This window comes from Lepidochelys olivacea (genome assembly GCF_965140295.1).
Source record: "Lepidochelys olivacea isolate rLepOli2 genome assembly, chromosome: 6".
NCBI classification, from domain to species: Eukaryota; Metazoa; Chordata; order Testudines; family Cheloniidae; genus Lepidochelys; species Lepidochelys olivacea.
The window spans coordinates 62,988,272-63,008,002 of record NC_140416.1 but is presented as its reverse complement, the minus strand read 5'-3'; the positions used below and the strand labels follow the sequence as shown (position 1 = coordinate 63,008,002).

Genomic DNA, 19,731 nt, shown 5'->3' with positions numbered 1-19,731 from the left:
AGTAGTCAGCATCAGATATGGAGGAGAGGCTTCATTCCTCACAGCATCCTGCCTGTGGGGCCAGATGAATAGACATAAGATATGGGGGGATGGACAGAGCAGGGCACATAGGTCTGCTGGGGGTCACAGATTAGGGTTCAGAAGGGCTAGCGTGGGGCAGATTGGGCCAGGGCACACTGGCTAGTGGGGTGACAGCTTTGAGCTAGGGGCTCAATGGGAGTGGATGTGCAGGGCCACATGAGGACTTGGGGTGGTGTCTGAGTGGAGGTGAAGGGAACATGGGGATGTGGGGGAGGAGAGGTGGCTAAGTGAAGGTGCAGGGACACATGAGGATGGGGGAGGAGGGGTGGCTGAGTGGGGGTGCAGACACACATGGGGATCGAGGGAGGAGGGATGCAGGGACACATGGGGACAGGGGCAGATATGCCTGACCAAATGGGAGAGGCTAGAGGTCAGCCAGGGTTTGCATGGGGGAGGTTCCTCTACTCCCTAACAATCCCTCCCCTCCATAAAAAAATCGTGTTCCATACCTCTTCCACCCCCAACAACACTCCTGGTTCACTCCCAGGATTTTTTCAAGCAATTACTCCCCTCCCTCAGCTCTTCTGTTACTTGTGACTCCCCTAAGCCTTTGCACTGCTTCTGAAGGGTGTGGGAAATAGGTTTCTCTATTGTAGTTTAAATGAATTATTACTCAAAGTTCTATATTAATATCCCTAGTAAGGAACCTATTTGTCAAAAAACATTTCCTGAATCTCTTTTGTTGTCTGTATTGTTACAGACACAGATGCTGACAGGTATTTTGAAACAAATTACCAAAATAACTGAAACTGGCCTGATTATATTGTGTTATTTTGACAAATAAAACATGCAGAATTTCAAAATATTGTGTGTAAAATTTTTAATTTTTTGGTGCCAAATTCCCCCAGGAGTAATGGAAGAAAGGAAGTAAATGGTCAGCTTAACTGTTTCTGCCAGCTTCCTGCTGGAGTGAAGAGGAGGAGAGAGGAGTCTCTCTTCAAATGTACTGGACTTGTGCCAGAGAAGATTAGGCTGGCATTATGCCAGCTGCTAAGGAAATTCGTGGGACCCACATTTCAGAAGCTCCCCCAACAGGAAAAGTCATCTGAGGATATGAAAAGAAGCTTTGGTTGGGGTGAAAGCTAAGTCCCAGGCTCTTCTGGAGAGTGGATTGAAGAACTGAGTACTTTTCTTGAAGATTCAACTGGATCCTGCTAGAGAGTGATTTTGAAGTTCAGATTGTGGGTGTGTCTGCTGGTTCAACAAAGGAACAGCTTGTTCAGTTCTCCAGACACATTTGGAATCAGACAAACCTGTTTTATGGATTTTGTTAGTGACAGGGTTATCGTTTACAATTCAACAAACATATACACGAAAGACAAACTAAAAATTAAGTGTTGGTTCTCAGTAAGTTTCGCATTGTCAGCCTTTAAAACCTGGGTAAACAACTCCTTTCTATTTTTTTAACTTGTATATAGCCCATTAAGTCTCACAAAAACCATCCATGTGAACTAGGGATTAGAAGGGTTAAATTTGCAACAGTGGCACAGAAAAAAGAAAAAGCCATTTCCCATTGGTCACATAACAGGTCAATGTCAGAGCCAGGAGTAGAACTCAAGTCCTCTATGACCCATTCTCTACAAGAGTCATTATCATCAATATTACTGGTAGTTATGCACGTTAAGATGGGACACTCAAAATTAAAAATTTGTCTACTTGCTTTAATCACTGGGGGGGTTAGGAAGGTTTTCTCCTCTTTTTCAGCATTGTACTATTGATAAGGCACTTTCGGGGAGTACTGAAGGCAGAAGAGGAGACTACTATTATTCATATTACCATAGCACCTAGTAGCCCTGGTCATGCACCAGGACCCCATTAAGCTAGGCTTTGTGCAGAACAAAAAAAAAGACTGTCCCTGTCCCAAAGTGCTTACAATCTAAGAATAAGACAGATGGGGAGCACAAGGAAACAATGAGAGAATATTAGTCAGCATGATAGGCAGTTGTCTCAGCACACCAGCAGACTAACTGTTAGTTTTTTTTGTAGGCTCCATGGAAGAAAGCAAGTTTTGAGGAGGGTTTTGAATGAGGATAATGAGTTAGTTTAGCTATTCCCAAGCATGATGGGCAGCATTGGAAAAAGAACAAAGGTGCTGGTTTGAAAATATAACAAGTGGGCAATGGAGGCTGGCATCATGGGCTGATTGGAGGTGGGAGTCAACATCTCACTATCAAATGAGAGATGACAGGTAGGTTGGGGATAGGCTGTGAAGAGCCTTAAGAAAAGCAGCTTATGTTTGAGGTGATAGAGAAGGTGGAACCAGCGAAGGGATGTAAAGAGACGGATGACCTGGTCAAAGTGAATGGCTAGGAAAATGATCTTTGAAGCAGCATTCTGAATGGATATGAGTGGGACAAGACTGCATTTGGTTAGGCTAGAGAGAAGTATGCTGCGGTAATTGAGATGTGAGTTAAGAACTTGAATGACAGTTTTAGGTGACTGGATAAAAAAGGCCATATTGGAGACGTTCTGAAAATAGAATCAGCAAGATTTAACCATAGCTTGCATGTCACTCTTCAAATATCTTCAATAACATGTGATGACAGTTATTTAATCGTTCCATAGTTCTCATGAAGGAGACACTTAGCCAGACTACCAAAACTTCAAATAGAAATAATCTGCTCTGTGCCTTACTTGCAAACAGGTCATGTCCTTTCTATTTTTGGCTGATTTCCAAAGCTTTTCTCACTGCTACGACTGAAACTTCCCTCTTTAAATGTTAAATTATAAAGACAACCAATAATGTGGACTATTAAGCCCTGTGATAAAACGTTTTGGATAAACAAATTAGGAACAGCTCAGATACTCAGTGTTGAACAATAGCTACTGAGCATGTGTGAATTAATGTACTGAATTATGATTGTCATAATCTACCTAAACTCCCACACTCCAATTCACTAAAAATTGCAAAACCTGAATTCAGAACAACCATCTGCGTACACAATATAAAAGTCTCCAAATATGATTGGATGCTATTTTCTTAGGAAGAGATGATGCTCCAATAGCGATAGTGTTATGATCAGTAGCAGAGGGGTCGCCGTGTTAGTCTGGATCTGTAAAAGTGGCAAAGAGACCTGTGGCACCTTAGAGACTAACAGAAGGTCTATAGTCTATAAGGTGTCACAGGACTCTTTGCCAGTGTTATGATAGTTAATTTAGGGAGCTCACAACTTAATCATAGAGGATTATATAATGTGGCACAGTGAATATGTGGGGGGGGGGGGGGGATAGCTCAGTGGTTTGAGCATTGGCCTGCTAAACCCAGGGTTGTGAGTTCAATCCTTGAGGGGGCCATTTAGGGATCTGGGGCGAAAATTGGGGATTGGTCCTGCTTTAAGCAGGGGGTTGGACTAGATGACCTCCTGAGGTCCCTTCCAACCCTGATATTCTATGATTCTATGATATGCCTCTGTCCCCCACCCTCTTTCTTAATTCTAAAACATCAAGGCCAAAATGGATAATTTGTGACAGATGCAGCTTAAGTTCAGGGAGTAGCAAATATTAATTTCAATGTTCTCATTTTTAAGAGAGCAAATTTGAATGTGCACATTACTTGGAGTTATACACTAGTTTTATTTTTATAGTGGCAATATGGTCTAATGATCCAAGCATACAATCAGGAATCAAAAACTCCTGAGTTTTAATTTCAGATTAGTTACTGACTTGCCATGTGAACTTGGACAAGTCACTTTACCTTCTCTGCTTCAGTGTCCCCAAGAGCAAAATAGGGATAATGTTATATCAGACCCTTGCTAGAACGCACATCTTTATAATGCAAATTCGGATATAATGCGGTCGCGGCCATGGATCCCAAATTTAAGTACTGTACAGCACAATTTTGAGTACAGACGCGATAAAATGACGGCTGAGCGCTCTCCTGTCGACTCCAGTACTCCACCAGAATGAGGAGCGCAAGTGCAGTCGATGGGAAAGCATCAGCTATTCACGTAGCTGAAGTTGCGTATCTTAGATTGACTCTGCATGGTACTGTAGACAAGCCCTAAGACAATTGCTGTAGGCCTAGAATGCCATACAGATGTAATGGAATAAAAATTTATAGGTACAGTATTTATCTTTAGAAAGATGTCAAAAATGTTGGGAAAAAGGAAGGCTTACTTGATGCAGGAAAAATTGGATGCTATCGAACAACTTAGAAATGGTGAAACCCAGGTAAAGATTAGCAGCGACATTGGCATTAACGAGTCCACCTTTTGTGGATGGCTAAAGAATGCTGACAAGCTCAGAATTTACATTCATAACCTGGATGAAGAGCATGGCCTTCAAAGAAAACGAGCCCGTTTAGCAAATGATGCCGATCTTGATTCTGCGGTGTACCCGCGGTTTGTACAAGAACTGCAGAAAGGCATTCCGATCTCTAGTCCGCTTATAGCGCAAACAGAAAAATTCAGCTGGGAACTTAATGGCAAATTCAGCAATTTTAAGGTGAGTTCAGGTTGGCTATGGCGATTTCAGAAAAGACACCGAATCTCTCAGATTGCAGTTTCGGGAGAAAAAGGCTCTGCTGATGCCGACGCCATGCAGTCGTACCCAGCAAAGCTGAGGGAAATTTTACAGGCAGAGGGTTACTCGGAGGAACCAGTTTACAATGCAGACGAAACAGGAATTTAGTATAAAATGTTGCTCGATAAAACCCTGTCAGAACAGATGAAGGTAAGAAAGAAGGATATAAACAGGCAAAAGATCGCCTTGCATTCACACAAAACAATAAAGTAACAGGCAAGCATAAATTAAAACCATTGTGCATTGGAAAGTCTCGCATGCCTTGGTGCTTTCATCACGTAAATATAAATTGCCTGCCATTTTCATACAAGAAGTCCAAAAATTCCTGGACGACAAGAGAGATCTTTGAACAATGGTCCTTTACCGAATTTGTCCCTTTGTGCGAAAGCATTTGCAGGCAAAACCCTTAGAAGAAAAGGCCGTTCTTTTGCTAGACAACCGTCCAGCGCATCCTCTGGCCGAAAGACTCAGAACCCGTGACGATAAAGTATGCGTTGAATACTTACCTAAAAACATGACTTGCAAAAAGCCACTTGATCAAGGTGTTATCGCCATTTTTAAGCAGCACTATCGAAGGAACTTAGTACGAAAAATGATAGAAAGCGAGTTGTCTGTTACCGATTTTCTGAAGAAGTTGACTATAAAAGACTTCTTTTACATTGGCAGCGATTCCTGGAATTTATTACACGCTGAAACGATAAACTGCTGTTGGATGGTGGGACTGAGAGTCATTTGGTCACCCGCTCCTGGATTTACAGAGGAGGAAGTTGGAAGAACAGACATGGAGTGGAAGCAGGAGCTGTGCCAGCAACTGTTCAGGCTCAGGGTAACTGCTCTGCCACAAAATATTAAGTCCTGGATAAGAGGCGATGATGAAGCAGAAGAATTTTGTCCCGTTGCTGAAAGTCTAATAGATGACCAAATTCTTCAGGCAGTACGACTAAACAACATTCCAGAAGCTGAAGAATTGGCCTTCGCCGTGGAAGAAGAGGAGGAAGATGAAATGGACGTCGTTCCAACGTCAACTGTGACTATAGCTGGCTCAGAGACTGCTTTGAGATGATTTGAGAAGCAAGACGTTGAGCCTATAAAAATTATGCAGCTACATAGTCTTTTGCAGTTTGCTAAGTGGAAGCGGCACAGCAGCAAGAAGCAAAAGCAACTCACCAACTTTTTAAAGAAAAACTAGACTAGTTTATTGTAATGTCTACTTTAAATCTAATAAAGCAACACTTTTTTTCTCGTTTATTGTTTCCTTCAAAGTAGGAGTTTATTTTCTAAGATTTTCTATACTTTATGGATGTGACATTTACTGTATACAATAATTTCATTTTAATGCAGTCCCTGCTATAACATGGTACTTGGCATGAATCCCAAATCCCTCATTCTAGCGAGGGTCCGGTGTACTAGTTTACCTCACAAGGCTGTTTTTAGTACTACTTACATTCAAAGTTCTGTACAGAAATTAAAGTGTGAAATTCTAGTCCCATTGAAGTCAATGGCAAAAGTCACAATGACATCAATAGGGGCAGGATTTCACCCTGAGGTAACAGAGAACTTTGATTATCTTTGAGAACTCATGGAGGACTGGTGACATTTCAGAGAACTGAAGAAGGGCAATCTTAGTACATATCTTTAAAAAGAGGAACAAAAAGTATCTGAGGAATTATAGACCAGCCACTCTTAATTTGATACCTGGAAAGATAGTGGAACAAATTATTAATCAATTTGGAAGAACCTAGAGGATAATAGACTGATAAATAATAGTCAACATGGATTTCTCAAGAGGAAATCATGCCAAATCAACCTACTTTCCTTCTTTGATCGGGTTACTGGTCGAGTGGAGAGAAGGGAAACAGTAGACATTATTTATCTTGATTTTAGTAAAGCTTTTGTCACAGTCCCATGTGACTTTCTCTTAAGGAAACTAAGGAATTGTGGGCTAGATGAAACAACTATAATGTTGGAGCTCTGTTGGAGGAGAAGGGGTCCTAAAAAGTAGCCAGCCAGTTAGGCAGCGGCACAGGAGCTAGCAAACAGAGCTGTAAACAGGGGAGTTTGTCTTGTGGTTTTTTTTTTTTTTTTTTTTTTTGCTGTGGGTGGTGGTGTTTTGGTGTGATTTGTGTTTCCCAGATGTAGCCAGACAGCCGCCCCTCCCCCCCGTCAGACCAGCATTGCTGGAAACACAGGAGGAAGCAGGAACAAGGCACTTAACATATATTCCAGCACAGCCTTTGAAGCTGTGAAAGCACAGGTGTGCTGCTACAATGTGCCTCTGGGAACAGATACAAGGATTAAGCTCACAGCAGGCAGAGGCCCTGTGACAGACATGGCTCTTAGCCCCAACTAAATAGCGTGATGCACACACACCAACATCCTAGTTGGGAAAATATTTACCCTGATAAAAGAAATGTCCAGTAGTCGACACTTATTGTTTCTCTCCTTTGCAAGTGTAAACTACTCTTGCGAAAGCTGGTGTCACCCCGACAGACCAGCCTCAATTTGGCATAAGAAAGGAGAAAGAGAATAAAGGAGTACAGAGGTATAAGTAGGGGACCTACAGCACCATGATTTTTGAGTGCTTTCACTATCTATCTGCTGGTCAGATAAGTGACAGCCTCCCAAGGCTTCTGCAGCTAAGAGGGTCCCTACGCCTTGTCCCTTATTCGTCTTTCCGCGGAATTGAGTGACCGATCCTGGCTTGGCACCGCTGGAATCGAGAGATGCAAGGAGGGTAAGAAGCACCCACACCTGATCTCCTATCTTTAGTGTACACATATTTTGAAATAGAGCTCTATACTTTGTTTTCTTTCTTTGGGATTGTGGCTTCAGTTTTGTAACTTGTTTGTGTGTGTAACATCTCTACATTTAAATAAGTAGGCACTAGCAATTTTGTAACCACATGATTAGAATCTAGCTTAATAAATTTTGGTAACCATTTATGCATAAGCCTGACTTGTTTTCTCTGGTTTACTGTAAAGCAGCCAACACAATTAAAGAACCTCAGCCGTTTTGGCTCTAAAGCCTGGCCATTAGGTGAGAGTACTAAGAGCCTAGCGTTGAGTTGTGCCGCCTCCACGGGGCAAACTCTTGGGGCACCTGTCAGTCAATCCTGGCTGCCCGCTGCGAAGGAGCTCTGAGCTCTAGCAGTTAAAGTCACGGGTGGTTAGGACCTTGGGGCATCCGTCAGCCTAGCCCGGGCTGCCCGCCGCGAAGGGACAGTGCGTCCTAGCGGTTAAAGTCACGGATGGTATAAAGGGGCATAGCTGGCACCTCACCAAACATCCTTGGCCGTCGGCTAACACCAGATTAACAGGATTTAGGTGGGAAGGCTATGACAGATACAGAGGCAGCAGTGGGAGAGACCCATGTCGTGGAAGACACAATGAGGATGACTGGATGTGGAAGCTGTGGTATGTACGTGATCCTGGAGGGGGCACCTGGTAAGAGTTTTGTCTGTATGAAATGCCGTCTGATAGAGCCGATGGAGGAAAAGATCCGAGGTTTGGAGATGCAGGTGGAAAGTCTGGTTGAGTTTAGGAAGGGGTTTGAGCAGATTATGGAACAAAGTCATGAGGTATCTGAAGGGAAAAGCTCAGACTTGCAGATGGAAGCAGGACTGGGGAATTCTGAGGGGAGACTGGGTGAGGAAAGTGGTCAATGGAAGCACGTGACTAAAAGAACCAGGCAGAGGAAAAGACGGGCTAGTGAAGGAGAAATAGAGCTCAGGAACAGGTTTGCAGAGTTGGAAAATGAAGACGGGGCTCAGCAGGTAGTCACTGAAGGTGGAAGGGCAAGGAAGAAGAGAAGAGCGGTTAGTCCTATAGGAAAAGGGGAAGAGTTAATGGAGATTACACCAAATATGAACCCCAGGAGGATATAGGATGGGTTAAAGAGGATTACAAGGGAGAATAGGAATGGAAAGAACTTGCAGCCAGAGGGAGCAGGGGATAGACTGGAGAATAGCACTGTCACCAGGAAAAGGCAGGTCTATGTGATTGGGGACTCTTTACTGAGAAGAATAGATAGGCCTGTAACCAGAGCTGATCGAGAGCATTGGAGGGTGTGCTGTCTTCCAGGTGCTAAGATACAGGATGTAGACCTGAGGTTGAAAAGGATTCTTAAGGGAGCAGGAAAGAATCCCCTGATTCTCCTTCATGTGGGAACAAATGATACGGCTAGATTCTCGCTGGAAAGTATTAAGGGAGACTATGCTCGGCTGGGGAAGATGCTTGAGGAAATTGAGGCTCAGGTGATCTTTAGTGGGATTCTGCCTGTTCCTAGAGAAGGGCAACAAAGGTGTGACAAGATTATGACTATCAACAGATGGCTTAGGCAGTGGTGCTATAAGCAGGGCTTTGGGATGTATGGCCACTGGGAGGCATTCATGGACAGAGGACAGTTCTCTCGGGATGGACTTCATCTGAGTAGTGAAGGAAATAGACTTCTAGGATGGAAGCTGGCACAACTGATTAAGAGAGCTTTAAACTAGGAATTTGGGGGAGATGGTTGGGAGATGTCCAGGTAATCTCCACGCCGGATTTTAGCATTGAGAGGAAAGAACACGAACTAAGAGAGGATACAGCCGTGGGTAGGAGGAAGGGCAGTGTAGATACCAGTCTAATAGGTTATACTGGCTGTAGAATGACCGTGCCTAATAGGGTACAGAATGTGAGTGAGGCCAAACAGCAAAAATTAAGATGTTTGTACACCAATGCGAGGAGCCTAGGTAACAAAATGGAGGAACTTGAGCTACTGGTGCAGGAAGTGAAACCAGATATTATAGGGATAACAGAAACATGGTGGAATAGTAGCCATGACTGGACAACAGGTATTGAAGGGTATGTGCTGTTTAGGAAAGACCGAAATAAAGGTAAAGGTGGGGGAGTAGCATTGTATATCAAAGATGAGGTAGAATGTAAAGAAATAAGAAGCGATGAAATGGATAAGACTGAGTCCGTCTGGGCAAAAATTACACTGGGGAAGAAAACTATTAGAGCATCCCCTGGGATAGTGCTTGGGGTGTACTATAGACTGCTGGGATCTAATTTGGATATGGATAGAGCCCCTTTTAATGTTTTTAATAAAGTAAATACTAATGGAAACTGTGTGATCATGGGAGACTAACTTCCCAGATATAGACTGGAGGACGAGTGCTAGTAATAATAATAGGGCTCAGATTTTCCTAGATGCGATAGCTGATGGATTCCTTCATCAAATAGTTGCTGAACCAACTAGAGGGGATGCCATTTTAGATTTGGTTTTGGTGAATAGTGAGGACCTCATAGAAGAAATGGTTGTAGGGGATAATCTTGGCTCAAGTGATCATGAGCTAATTCAGTTCAAACTGAATGGAAGGATTAACAAAAATAAATCTGCAACTAGGGTTTTTTATTTCAAAAGGGCTGACTTTCAAAAATTAAGGAAATTAGTTAGGGAAGTGGATTGGACTGAAGAATTTATGGATCTAAAGGTAGAGGAGGCCTGGGATTATTTTAAATTAAAGCTGCAGAAGCTATCGGAAGCCTGCATCCCAAGGATAATCTAGGCATGGCCTAATATCTAAACAAATACTTTGCCTCAGTCTTTAATAAGACTAAAGAGGATCTTAGGGATAATGGCAGCATGACAAATGGGAATGAGGATATGGAGATAGATATTACCATATTTGAGGTAGAAGCAAAACTCAAACAGCTTAATGGGACTAAATCGGGGGGCCCAGATAATCTTCATCCAAGAATATTAAAGGAATTGGCACATGAAATTGCAAGCCCATTAGCAAGAATTTTTAATGAATCTGTAAACTCAGGGGTTGTACCGTATGATTGGAGAATTGCTAACATAGTTCCTATTTTTAAGAAAGGGAAAAAAGGTGATCCGGGTAATTAAAGGCCTGTTAGTTTGACATCTGTAGTATGCAAGGTCTTGGAAAAAATTTTGAAGGAGAAGGTAGTTAAGGACATTGAGGTCAATGGTAAATGGGACAAAATACAACATGGTTTTAAAAAAGGTAGATCATGCCAAACCAACCTGATCTCCTTCTTTGAGAAAGTAACAGATTTTTTAGACAAAGGAAACGCAGTGGATCTAATTTACCTAGATTCCAGTACGGCGTTTGATACCGTGCCACATGGGGAATTATTAGTTAAGTTGGATAAGATGGGGATCAATAGGAAAATTGAAAGGTGGATAAGGAATTGGTTAAAGGGGAGACTACAACGGGTCCTACTGAAAGGTGAACTGTCAGGCTGGAGGGAGGTTACCAGTGGAGTTCCTCAAGGATCAGTTTTGGGACCAATCTTATTTAATCTTTTTATTACTGACCTCGGCACAAAAAGTGGGACTGTGCTAATAAAGTTTGTGGATGATACAAAGCTGGGAGGTATTGCCAATTTAGAGAAGGACAGGGATATCCTACAGGAGGATCTGGATGACCTTGTAAACTGGAGTAATAGTAATAAGATGAAATTTAATAGTGAGAAGTGTAAGGTCATGCATTTAGGGATTAATAAGAATTTTAGTTATAAGCTAGGGATGCATCAATTAGAAATAACGGAGGAGGAAAAGGACCTTGGAGTATTGGTTGATCATAGGATGACTATGAGCCGCCAATGTGATATGGCCATGAGAAAAGCTAATGTGGTCTTGGGATGCATTAGGAAAGGTATTTCCAGTAGGGATAAGGAGGTTTTAGTACCATTATACAAGGCACTGGTGAGACCTCACCTGGAATACTGTGTGAAGTTCTGGTCTCCCATGTTTAAGAAGGATGAATTCAAACTGGAACAGGTACAGAGAAGGGCTACTAGGATGATCCGAGGAATGGAAAACTTGTCTTATGAAAGGAGACTCAAGGAGCTTGGCTTGTTTAGCCTAACTAAAAGAAGGTTGAGGGGAGATATGATTGCTCTCTATAAATATATCAGAGGGATAAATACCGGAGAGGGAGAGGAATTATTTAAGCTCAGTACCAATGTGGACACGAGAACAAATGGATATAAACTGGCCACCAGGAAATTTAGACTAGAAATTAGACGAAGGTTTCTAACCATCAGAGGAGTGAAGTTTTGGAATAGCCTTCCAAGGGAAGCAGTGGGGGCAAAAGATCTATCTGGCTTTAAGATTAAACTAAATAAGTTTATGGAGGAGATGGTATGATGGGATAACATGGTTTTGGTAATAGGCCCAATGGCCTGTAATAGGATATTAGATGGGGTGGGATCTGAGTTACCTAGGAAAGAATTTTCTGTAGTATCTGGCTGATGAATCTTGCCCATATGCTCAGGGTTTAGCTGATCGACATATTTGGGGTCGGGAAGGAATATTCCTCCAGGGCAGATTGGAAGGGGCCCTGGAGGTTTTTCGCCTTCCTCTGTAGCATGGGGCATGGGTCACTTGCTGGAGGATTCTCTGCTCCTTGAAGTCTTTAAACTACGATTTGAGGACTTCAATAGCACAGATATAGGTGTGAGGTTTTTTACAGGAGTGGTGGGTGAAATTCTGTGGCCTGCATTGTGCAGGAGGTCAGACTAGATTATCATAATGGTCCCTTCTGACCTAAGTATCTATGAACCCACTGAAAAAACATATTCAACAAGTATTCTAAATACTTCACTATCAAACTAGGAGAACGTATCTAGTGGGGTCCCACAGGGGTCAATCGTGGATCCAGTACTATTCATTAATTACTTGGATTATGAGGAGAAGATTTGTGGATGCCAACAGCTGGCAGGGGTTGCAAGGGTTTTGGAGGACAGGATTAACATTCAAAAGGACCTTGGAGAATTGGTCTGAAATCAACAAGACAAACTTCCCAAAGTACTATACTAAGGAAGAACAGATCAAATGCACAATTACAACATGTAAAATAACTGGCTAGGCAGCAGTATTGCAGAAAGGGATATGGGGGTTCTAAGTGGATCACAAATTGAACATGAGCCACCAATGTGATGCAGTTACAAAACTGGCTAATACCTTGGGGTATTAACCAGCATGTCATATGTAAGACATAGGAGGTAATTATTCCACTCTATTCAACACTAGTTAGGCCTTAAACTAGCGTATTGTGTTCAGTTTTGGGTGCAACACTAAGAAAGATGTAGATAAATTCAAGAGTCTCCAGATGAGAACAACAAATGATAAAAGGTTCAGAAAACCTGACCAATGAGGACAGACAAAAAAACTGGGCATATTTAGTCTTGAGAAAAAAAGCCTGGGTGGGGGTTACCTGATCATAGCCTTCATAATACATTAAGGGCTGCCTCAAAGAGGACAGTGACCAATTGTCCTCCTGTCCACTGAAGGTAAGACAAATAGTAATCAGCTTAATCTGCAGCAAAGTTGAGTTAGGTTAGATATTAGGAAAAAATCTCTAACTATAAGAATAGTTAAGCACTGGAATAAATTGCCAAGGGAGATTGTGGCATATCCATCATTGGAGGTTTTTAAGAACAACACCTCTCAAAGATGGTTTAAGGAATACTTGGTCCTGCCTCCGTGTGCGGGAATTGAATAGGTGACCTCATGAGGTCCCTTCCAGCACTACATTTCTATGACTATCTCCCAACACAAGTAGTTTTATATTCTACAGAAATAACACTTGGCTTTACCTCTGCAAAAGTATTCATATCAAAATACTCAGAATCCCATGTTAGCTGCAGTCTTCAGAAGGGGTTCCCGGGTAAGCAGACAAATAATCTCCACCATATGTGGATAATTTTGTGATTAGAAGTGGAATTATTTTATCTACATTCCCCTAGGCATGAAAGGGCAATATTTTTACTCTGCTCAACTATATAACTCCCAAATACATATCTGAATCAAGTCTTACAAATATAGCAGTAAGTTTTTCAGGAGCACAAGAAGTCAACATATTTCACTGTCTGTACTGACCTCAAAAGACCTACTCCAATTCCTAACCTTTTCCACATCCCTGATTCCTCATGTCCTTGATTTCAAAAACCATTTTTAAAAGAAAAGAAAGTCTACATTTTTCAATCGTGCCTTTTAACAAACTTAATGGTATTTTCTTCCCTAGAGAAATTTTATTTCAAGATTCTAAATAAGGTTATACAAGACCTTGAATTTACCTTTTAAATGAAACAAAATCAACATGGGGTGATCTCAAACTCTTGGTATCATATTCTAAATCAGATTCATCTGAAACCTATGCAATAATACATCTCTTTGCAACAATTTAAAGTTTTTGCAGGGATCAACAACTATTTAGTAAAATAAAATGAAATGTACAAAATGGATTGATATCACACGTAACTCAAGAGACCTAAAGGGCATATTGTTCCTTTTAAATTCAATCTGCAATGCACAACATAAGATGACCGATTCTATGAGATTAATTTAAACCACCTTGTGGACGAAGGATGTGTACCACTTGTTTCACATCAGTAAAAACAATCCTTGATGTTAAGATTCTGGGCTTGTCTCTTCTCTACTTAAAACAGTTATTTTGCAATGCATTTTACAAATTTTTTTCTATGCAAGAGGTAAATAAATTATAATTTGGCTTATTTTACTAATATCTTATATAAAATAATATTCTGTATTCTTAACAGTTACATTACATGGCATTCCTTTTTAAGTGTTAGTTGCACTGCCAATTACTATGGTTTTTTTGTTTGTTTGTTTTTTACAGCTACCCACACAGATGTTGTAGGACAAAGGATATGACACCCACCAATCACATCTGGACCATTAAAGTTCTAAATTAATCAAAAAGCTAGTCTTTAGGTTGGCAGTCTACAAAGTGGGAAATTTTCAAAGGCACAGGTGTTAAGTCCTCAGCTCCCATTGGCAATCAATGAAAGTGAGAGGCCTGACTGTGCTTTGTACCTTCGAAAAAGCCACCCAAAACCATTTAAGAAAAGTTATTTAACAGTAATTGTGGCTCTTTGAATGGTTTCACCTCTATATGTTCACACTTGTGTGATGAACTCCCTGGCATTGCTGAGTTTCAGGAAACCACTAGAAAGCCAATTTCCATGAGGACTAGACTAGCAGTGCCTTGCAAGGCCAAACTTCAGCAACAAAAGGAGGAGACCATGCAGTCCAAATCTGTATCAGCTCTTTCTGCTAAACCCAGAATCATTAAGAGAGTAGAAATTGAAGGAAGAGGGACAGATGGGCTTCTAGGCTGCATATGCAGTGACAACAGTCTTTAAAAATAAAACAAGTGGTTTACCAGTGACTGTAGTTCTTTAAGAGTGTTTCCTCTGCATAGTCAAACTTGTAGGATAAGTGCATGTCAGATATGCAAACATGTACCTTCTGGTTAGTGAAATGCAGTGATGAAAGCCACCCTCACAAAAGATTTTCTGATGGCCAGTCTAAACACGGTAGAGACCAGCCGACGCTCAACAAACCATCATCTGATGTTAATTACCTCACCAAACAGGCAAGTTTTTCCAGGAAATTAGTAGTGAGCCAATATCTGATCTCGATCAACACTTTAAGACTTCTATTAATCAGAACTGCAGAAAGCATAGAGAGTCAGTTTTGAAAATGTCCTTTTAAAATTGTCATTCTACTTCTTGTTTAAGGAAAAAAACCCTTGCAGAAGTAACATGCATTGCACTGAGTACAATGCACAGCAGTGAAGAATTCAGTACCTTGGGAGATTTTTCTCTTTTCAGTACAATAGCACCAAAAGAGCAGTTTTAAAAAAAATGAGGGCTGGAATCCTTAAAATAAGAGTGATTAAATGGAACAACTTCCATTAAAGTTAATTTTTAAGGTTTAATCTTCTTTGACAATGTCCCTTCCACTTTGGCCAGAGAACTGTGTGAGAGAGTAAGTGAATGCACGTGCACAATTTTCATTTTACTGAGCTATGCAAAGTCTTAATTATGATCTATTGTGATGAAACAAATCCCCAACTAGCAAGAAAATTAATTTGAATTCAGATTTTACATGAGTAATGTCTAATAAAAAGTTAGCAGGCAAAATCAGAATTTTTTCCTTCAGTCACTGTTTACCTCATAACAGTAAACATTTAACAATTCAACATGGTGAGTTTAATTTTAAGAATTCCAAAAATACTGGAAGACTTGATGAAAAAGACAGTCATTTCAACTTCCAACATTGTGCAAATGCCCATTTGAACTAAAATACTGAAGTAAACTGCTGCTATACAAGACGAACAGATAATTTTGAAGTTCAATGCAGGTCTCCCAATTTAATTTTATAACACTGAAGAGTCTTTCTTATTCTTTAACTTGGGACTTACCCCTTGTTCATCCAGTTTCATAAGCTGCTCTGTGACTTTAGGAGTGTTGAAAGCCAATCTGAGGCAATGGATATTCAGCTCAGGAACTATATGTTCAAGAACTTCTTTTAAGGGAAGTCCTCTGGCTGTGCAATGCTTTGAAGTTGAAGGGATAGCATCTTCCAGCACAGAGCCTCTTAAAGTCAGAAGCTAGAACACAGAAATAATAAATTATTTTGACATATTTGGGGAGGAAGTATCAACTATTGGCAAGAGCAGAGAACTGACTCAGGACTCCTGGGCCTATTCTTGACTTTGACACTGACTTGCTGTGACATCGAGGGCAAGTCAATCTTTCAGAATCCCAGTGTACCTATGAGTAAACAAGAACAATACTACCTGTCCAACTCTCAATAGTATTTGAGAGATTTAAGTAACTCATGTTGTATAAATAGATACAGATGTGCAGAATGTTATTAATTATACCAAATACTAGACATGATACTGCAAGTGCTTTATAACAGTCTCCAGAGGCTCACATTTTGTATGAAATTAATACTTAGGGGAGAGACATAGAAGTTCACATTTCTCTTGTGAAAATCCAGGTAGCAGGTCAAATTTAAAATTGACCCCAGCATCATGAGAAGAAAGCAGACTTGTAAGGCTTTAGTATTAAGCAATGAGAACTGAGATAAACCTGAAAGATGAAATATTCAATGAGACAGACCTAGTGAGAGCTGCAAGAACTTTACAAAACATGAGAATTTCATCTGCTTATGAGTTTCAGAAAATTCCAACTATGAGGTTGGCTAAAAGGGAATGATATTCATCAGATGTCCCACACAAATGTTTGAGGGCAAACTTTCCTGCATATACAGTGTGTGCGTGTATATATCTAGAGAGAGAGTATACAAATAAGCTCTAACTACATGAAGGTCTTTTATTAAAAAAAAAAAAATTCTCTTTTAAACACAAAAATGACTGACAAATTTCCAAACAAAATATCAGTTTATAAATAAAACCCAGATTATATTAAAGCAAACAGTAATTTAGAACAGACATAGGTTTTTGTTATGAATGAAGCAAAGCACCAAAACATAAGCATCTTCTCCTCCCTCCTTCCCCTCAACAGCTTCACTTCAGAAGGAATCTGAGGACATGTCTACACAGGAACACGAAGGGAACACAACTAAAGTTAGGAAACCAATGTGTGTAAATTAAAGAGGAGGAGGAGGATTAAGTTACAGGTATTTTAGGCCACTTTAGTCCTGAAGAAAGCAAAGGGATGGGAGTAGGGCAGAGGAAGAGGGAAGAGAAGTTAACACAATTTAATTTATGCACATTGACTTTACATCTTTACTTGATTCGCCTTACCTTTCTTGAGTGTTCAATGTAGACAAGCCCTGAGTTTAAGCAACAAAGGTAGAGGGAATTTCCTGAGGATTAATAGCCAACCAGTAAGAGTTATGCACTTCAGGTATTAACCCCAGGCAATCATTAAATACCCCAGAAGTGCTATGTCCCAAAATAGTTGCTGTTATAAGCCAAATCTTTTATATGGAAAAATAATTCAAAAATACTGCCTAGTTAGGGTTTTATTTTGCTATTTGTCCTCCATATTGTGTGTTGGGTGCCACTATACATGTAGTATGCTATGAGTTTGGATTTCATTGGACTCTGTCACAAAATTAATGCTCAGTATATTGGCCAATCAAGTTGCAACAATCTAGTCAGATTTACATGTGGCTTATAAAGCAATTTAGATTATTAATGTATTTTATTTGATTGATTTATTGGAAGCCAGTTATTTCTATGTGTGAAGAAATATATTTCTCCTTTAAATTGAGACCTATAGATGAACACATTAATGATCTTTAGTGTGCCATTATTTTACAATAGTTAATTATAACAGGAGTCCATTTGTACTTGTGTGTTTAAAGTATAGTATTTCTCAATTCAATGACCTACACTATGTGAAGTGGTTTGGTTGACCTAGTCCAATTTATATTTAACAGCGTTCAAGTCAAAAAATCACCAACAGATGGTACTAATTGATACCATTCATTGTAATTCATAGAAGATTCTATGACAGATTGAAAGAGAAGAGAATAAATCCCTCTCTCATACCTAGAGATGATCCCTCCAGTTCGGACTGAGGTATATTGGCTAGACAAAGTGGGGCAGCGCATCCTGCACACCCATTCTGTAAATAAATACAGAACTTCAGTCTCCAGAGCTGTTAACCCAGCACTTTTTCCCAGCATTAGAGTCAACTTAAAAAAAAAAACCAATCAACCAAATCCACAACAGTTCTTAGAGAATGTTTTTTGTGTGTGTGCTGCTTACATTTGGGAACATGTAATGGGATTTATATGTTCACATGAAACTCAGACTGTGATATTGTATTGATCTGATATAGTATAAAAATGTAGAAAATATGGATTTAGTGATGATACTTTACTAGAAAAGGGCAGTAACTTAAAAAGAAACCATAAATGTAGAATTGTTTCTCTATTTACTGAGGGGGTTTTAGAGTAACAGCCGTGTTAGTCTGTATTCACAAAAAGAAAAGAAGTACTTGTGGCACCTTAGAGACTAACCAATTTATCTGAGCATAAGCTTTCCAATGAAGTGAGCTACGAAAGCTTATGCTCAAATAAATTGGTTAGTCTCTAAGGTACCACAAGTACTCCTCTTCTTTTTGGGGGGGTTTTGTGCACGCTTTCTATTTGGATCTTTCTTGTGTTAGTGCACATGAAAACAGCACAACAAACATAATGGACTTCAAGAAGGCAGACTTTAGGAAACTCAGAGAATTGATAGGTAAGATCCCAGGGGAACCAAGTCTAAGACAGAAACATTCCAAAGAGTTGGCAGTTTTTTAGAGAGATATTGGAATAAGAGGAAACTACCCCCATGCATAGGAAAGATAAGAGGCATGGTAACAGACCACCTTAGCTTAACCAAAAGATGACTATAAACAAACACCACAAGCATGTTGGGGCAAAATTAGAAAGCCCAAGGCACAAAACGAGATTAAACTAGCTAGGGACATAAAGGATAACATGAAAACATTTTACAAATACATTAGAAGCAAGGGGAAGACCCCAGGACAGAGTAAGTCCATTACTCAGCGAGGAGGAAAAGACAACAACAGAAAATGTAGCAAGGGCTAAAGTGTTAAATTCCTTTTTGTTTTCTGTTTTCACCAAAAAGGTTAGCAGTGACTGGACAGCTATCATAGCAAACATCTAGGTAAACTGGGTAGGATCTGAGGCTAAAATAGGGGAAAAGCAAGCTAAGAATTACTTAGGCAAGTTAGATGTCTTCAAGTCAGCAGGGTCTAATAAAATACCTGGCTGAAGAGAACATACTATCTATCTATAAAAAGGAGAATATGGACAACCATGGAAATTTTAGACCAGTCAGCTTAACTTTGGTACCTGGAAAGGTAATGGAGCAAATAATCAGTCAGTCAGTTTGTAAGCACCTGGAAGATATAAGGTGATAAGTAATAGTCAACATGAATTTGTCAAGAACAAATCATGTTATACCAACCTAATATCCCTTTTTACACAGGGTAACAAGCTTTGTGGCTAGGCAGGAAGCAGTAGATGTGATATATCTTGATGTTAGTACTGTCTCACCCGACATTCTCATAAGCAAACTAGGGAAATATAGCCTAGCCAAACGTACTATAAGGTTAGTGCACAACTAGTGGGAAAACTGTACTCAGAGAGTAGTTATCAATGGTTCACAGCCAAGCTGGAAGGGCATATGAAGTGAGGTCCCGTAGGAATCAGTCCTGAGTCCGATTCTATTCAATATCTTCATAAATTATTTTGATAATGGCATACAGAGTACACTTAAAGTTTGTGCATGATACCATGCTGGGAGGGATTGCAAGC

The 19,731-nt window shown here is 40.3% G+C and overlaps 1 protein-coding gene across 4 annotated transcripts in view; it reads right to left on the bottom strand.

Moving 5' to 3' along the window:
- Positions 1-19,731, bottom strand: part of SIPA1L1 (signal induced proliferation associated 1 like 1) — a 382,778-nt gene that overhangs the window by 106,079 nt on the left and 256,968 nt on the right. For all 4 annotated transcript variants that reach the window (XM_084631230.1, XM_084631229.1, XM_084631228.1 and 1 more), the window contains one exon: positions 15,845-16,033. In XM_084631230.1, coding sequence (XP_084487356.1) covers positions 15,845-16,033 — 189 coding nt within the window. The remainder of the gene's footprint in view (positions 1-15,844; positions 16,034-19,731) is intronic.